The sequence below is a fragment of the Bison bison genome, unplaced genomic scaffold, assembly GCF_000754665.1.
Source record: "Bison bison bison isolate TAMUID 2011002044 unplaced genomic scaffold, Bison_UMD1.0 scf7180017846681, whole genome shotgun sequence".
In the NCBI taxonomy this organism is placed as follows: domain Eukaryota; kingdom Metazoa; phylum Chordata; class Mammalia; order Artiodactyla; family Bovidae; genus Bison; species Bison bison.
This window is the reverse complement of record NW_011477254.1, coordinates 22,667-26,947: the sequence shown is the minus strand read 5'-3', so window position 1 is coordinate 26,947 and position 4,281 is coordinate 22,667. Positions and strand designations below refer to the sequence as shown.

Here is a 4,281-nt window from a genome sequence, read left to right as displayed (position 1 = left end):
GAGGAGCCTGGCAGACTGCCGTCCATGAGGTGGCAGAGTCGGACACGACTGAGCGACTGACACGTTCACTTCTTTCAGGCCCAGAGTTAGTGGGGGACGCGCTTTCTCCCGGGGGCTGGGGTGGCAGAGGTGGGCCGGGAGGGGGGACAGAACTCAGCCCCCGCCGCCCGCTCCAGCCCCCCTCCGCTCCCACAGCCTGCTGGACCGCAGCCGCACCTGTGACGACCTCCGCCGTGCCAGCGCTGGCCTCGGCCTGCAGGACCACACTGTGAGGTAGGGGCTGCCTGAGGGCCGGGCCTCTGTAGCCTGCTGCCAGTCTCCTGCCTTCCCTGGCCTCGGTCTCCCCGGCTGTGAAGTGGGGTGCTCCATCCCTGCTGGAGGGTCCAGCTGCCACTGCCCACCCCGCACCTGACGGCTCTGTCACTCTCTTACAGGAAGGCCGTCTACGGCCCCAACGTGATCAGCGTCCCGGTCAAGTCCTATCCCCAACTGCTGGTGGACGAGGTAGGGCTGTCCCGGCCTCGCCCCAGCTCTGGCCCTGTGTGACCTGGCCTGGGAACCTGCCCTCTCCGGGCCCCTTAGCAGAAGCAGGCCCTGCCTGTCGCCCTCTTCTCCGCAGTGGAGATGACTCAGATCCCGCCCTGGTCGGCTCAGGGAGAGGGATCGGAAGTTCTGGTCTGGGCTGGGCTGAGGCCGAGATACCCCACACGGCCGGGGCTCCCGCTTCACCGAGAGCTGGGCTCCAGCGCCTGGGTCCTTGTGTGCGTTGCCCACCTTCCTGCTCCAGCAGCCTCGCGGCAGGGACGCGTTTCACATGCGAGGAGCCGGAGCTTCAGAGGGGGGAAGACACGGCCAGGGTCACATGGGGACAAAGGGAAGCCAGTGCCGGACACACCGAGAGTATGAGCTGACACAGCCCTTGAGCTGGGGCGGAAGCCGGAGAGACAGAGGGGAGGCCCAGAGCGCGGCCTGGTGCGGGCCATCAGCCGCACGGGGCGTGGGGCATCAGGCAGAGACCCCGTGGCACAGTGGAGCTGGCGGCGGCAGCCTGTGGGGCTGCCCTCACCCTCATGTGACAGGCGGACGCTGTGCGTTGGGGGAGCCTGGCCTGCAGACCTGTTTTCCCCTTAGAGCAGAGAGCGGGGCCAAGGGACTCGGGGTGGGACCGACCAGGAGACGGGCCTGGCTTCCGTCCTTGGAGCCGTCGGCCCTCCGCTCCGGGGCTGGTCCCCCCCGGGGGCCCTGGGCCCTGGGCCCTGACGCTGCCTCCCTGCCCCCCCAGGCACTGAACCCCTACTATGGGTTCCAGGCCTTCAGCATCGCGCTGTGGCTGGCCGACCACTACTACTGGTACGCCCTGTGCATCCTGCTCGTCTCTGCAGTCTCCATCTGCCTGTCTGTCTACAGGACCAGAAAGGTGGGTGGGCGGGGCGGCGGGGACGGGGCGGGCGTCCCGGGACCTCCACCCACCCGTGCCCTGCTGTCCGCCTGCCCACAGCAAAGCCAGACCCTGAGGGACATGGTCCAGCTGTCTGTACGGGTGTGCGTCTGCAGGCCCGAGGGAGGTAAGAAGTGCGGGAGGAGGGCGGCCTGGAGAGGGGAGGAGGCTGGGGGAAGGGAGAGGCTGAGGTGGGGAGGAGCCGGCGGAGGGGAGGAGCCAGTGGCCCCCGGCCCCGCCCTGGCCCCTGCTGACCCCCAGCTTGCCCGCAGAGGAGTGGGTGGACTCCAGCGAGCTGGTGCCCGGAGACTGCCTGGTGCTGCCCCAGGAGGGCGGCCTGATGCCCTGTGACGCGGCCCTGGTGGCCGGCGAGTGCGTGGTCAACGAGAGCTCCCTGACAGGTTAGCCCCTGCCCCTGGCGCTGCGCCCCCCCACCCGCTGCCAAGCTCCTCTGCCTTTCAGAACGGTCCTAGCTGGAGCTTTCTTTCCCCTTTGCTCTCAGGTAACCGTCCTGACCTCACCCCTTCCCGCCCCACAGACCCCAGGGGAGGCCGTGTTGCTCTTCACCAGCAGCCGGCTTGGGGCTGGAGTCAATCTCTTTGGTGGTTTGAGTTATAAAAGTAACACAGCTGGTTACAAGTAATCCCAGTGGACAGACAGCAGTGCCTTACCCCGACCCTGGCCCCCCAACTTTTCCCGGCTCCCTGGAGAGACGGTTCCTGGACTGAGACTGCCTCACTGTGCCTGGGTCTTCTGCGCGCTCTGGGCCTCAGTGTATCTCTCTGTAAAATGGGGGCAGTGACTCCTTCACACGTAGTTAGAAGAGCTGAATGAGGCCCAGGACTTCCGTACCAGTTCTCTGCTTAGGGCTCGGTCTGGTCGGTGGGGGGGCTGCCTGGGCCTCACACCACGTACCCCCCAGGGGAGAGCATCCCAGTGCTGAAGACGGCCCTGCCCGAGGGCCCGGTGCCCTACCTCCCGGAGACCCACCGGCGGCACACGCTTTTCTGCGGGACCCTCGTCTTGCAGGCCCGGGCCTTTGTGGGGCCCCACGTCCTGGCGGTGGTGACACAGACAGGTGTGAGGTGGAGGGCCAAACAGGGATGCCAGGGTCAGCAGCTGGAGGAGGACACAGAGGCGGGCGGGCCGGCTGGGTGCAGCGGGATGCCAGGGTCAGCAGCCGGAGGGGGACACAGAGGCGGGCGGGCCGGCTGGGCGCAGTGGGCGGGACCTTGGCGAGAAGGAAGGAGCCCCCTGAGGGAGGGCAGCCCTGTGCTCCCCAGGAGGCCCCTGCGCGTGGGAAGGGGACCAATGTCACCAGATTGGACTTCTTTTCAGCCAAAGCTGCAATCTAGATTTGAAGTAAACCACCCAGCTTGTATCTGGTGTTACTTACTGATTCTGTGTTGAGTAAACCTGTCGGGCAGGAGCTGTGGGTCCCCAGCTGGGCGATCGCTGACCCCGGAGCTGTGGGTGGTGTGAGGGCAGGCCGCGTGACCCCTCCTGACCCCTGCTTCCCTTCCCAGGGTTCTGCACGGCCAAGGGGGGCCTGGTGAGCTCCATCCTGCACCCCCGGCCGCTCAGCTTCAAGTTCTACAAGCACAGCATGAAGTTCGTGGCCGCCCTCTCTGTCGTGGGTGAGTGGCCCCTGCACCCTGCCCTTCGGGGGCACTGAGCCCCGGCCAAGCCCCGCTGAGCCTCTCCTGTCTCCCCAGCTCTGCTCGGCACCGTCTATAGCATCATTATCCTCCTCCACAACCAGGTAAGCCTGGGGGCTGGGGGGGGTTCTGTGGGGGCCCAGGGCCCACGCCGGCTGGCCCTTGGCCCTGACAGCGCCTCCCGCCAGGTGCCCCTGGGCGAGATCGTGATCCGGGCGCTGGACGTGGTGACGGTGGCCGTGCCGCCCGCCCTGCCGGCCGCCATGACCATGTGCGCGCTCTACGCCCAGAGCCGGCTGGAGAGCCAGGGCATCTTCTGCGTCCACCCAGCGCGCATCAACCTGGCAGGCAAGCTCCGGCTGGTGTGTTTCGACAAGGTAGGGGCTGCGGGGACGCCGACATCACAGCCAGGCCCCCCCGCACACACCCACACACCCCTCACCCTGCAGTGCTGACCGAGCGCCTGCTGTCCCCACTGCCAGCCCGTGGGCCCTTCTCTGAGCACCGGCAACCGCCTTGTGTCCTGGGATGGAGACACTCAGAGGTGCCCTCCACCTGTGTCGTGCTCACGGTCTGAAATGCAAAATGTGCGATATCACCTAATTTGTTTGAAGACCACTGAGGGCCTGCTGGGTACCAGTGTGCATGCTAGGTCGCTTCAGTCGTGTCCGACTCTGTGCGACCCCACGGACCGTAGCCTGCCAGGCTCCTCTGTCCGTGGGATTTTCCAGGCAAGAATACTGGAGTGGGTTACCATGCCCTCCTCCAAGGGATCTTCCCGACCCAGGGATTGAACCTGTGACTCTTCTGGCTCCTGCATTGGCAGGTGGGTTCTTTACCACTAGCGCCACCTGGGAAGCCCCTGGGTACCACAGGGGATCCGGCAGTCAGCCCCTCAGAGATGTGCCCACCACCAGGATGAGCGAACCAAGGACCATGGAGAGCTGCAGCTGGCGATGGGCTCTAGGAGGGAAGAGATGGGGTACGTGGGAGGAGGCAGCGGGGGGACGCCCTTAGAGAGAGAGGGCAGTCAAGGCTCCTTGAGTCCCACATGATCTTTGAGGGGTGGCCCCCACCGCAATGAGAGTGGGGCTGGCCCAGCGGAGGGGATAAGCCGTGTGGCTCCTGGCTCCTTGGAGGAACAGACTGTGGGAAACAGTGAAGAGATGAGACCCGCAGAGCCCT

General features: G+C 66.3%; 1 protein-coding gene across 1 annotated transcript in view; it reads left to right on the top strand.

Annotated features, from left to right (window-relative positions):
- Positions 1-53: 53 nt before the first annotated feature.
- Positions 54-4,281, top strand: part of ATP13A2 (ATPase type 13A2) — a gene marked incomplete at its 5' end in the record, with an annotated part of 8,967 nt that continues 4,739 nt past the window's right edge. Inside the window, 9 exons of the mRNA XM_010840525.1 lie at positions 54-273; positions 435-504; positions 1,283-1,417; positions 1,499-1,565; positions 1,711-1,839; positions 2,361-2,516; positions 2,965-3,075; positions 3,154-3,200; positions 3,285-3,473. Coding sequence (XP_010838827.1) covers positions 54-273; positions 435-504; positions 1,283-1,417; positions 1,499-1,565; positions 1,711-1,839; positions 2,361-2,516; positions 2,965-3,075; positions 3,154-3,200; positions 3,285-3,473 — 1,124 coding nt within the window. The remainder of the gene's footprint in view (positions 274-434; positions 505-1,282; positions 1,418-1,498; positions 1,566-1,710; positions 1,840-2,360; positions 2,517-2,964; positions 3,076-3,153; positions 3,201-3,284; positions 3,474-4,281) is intronic.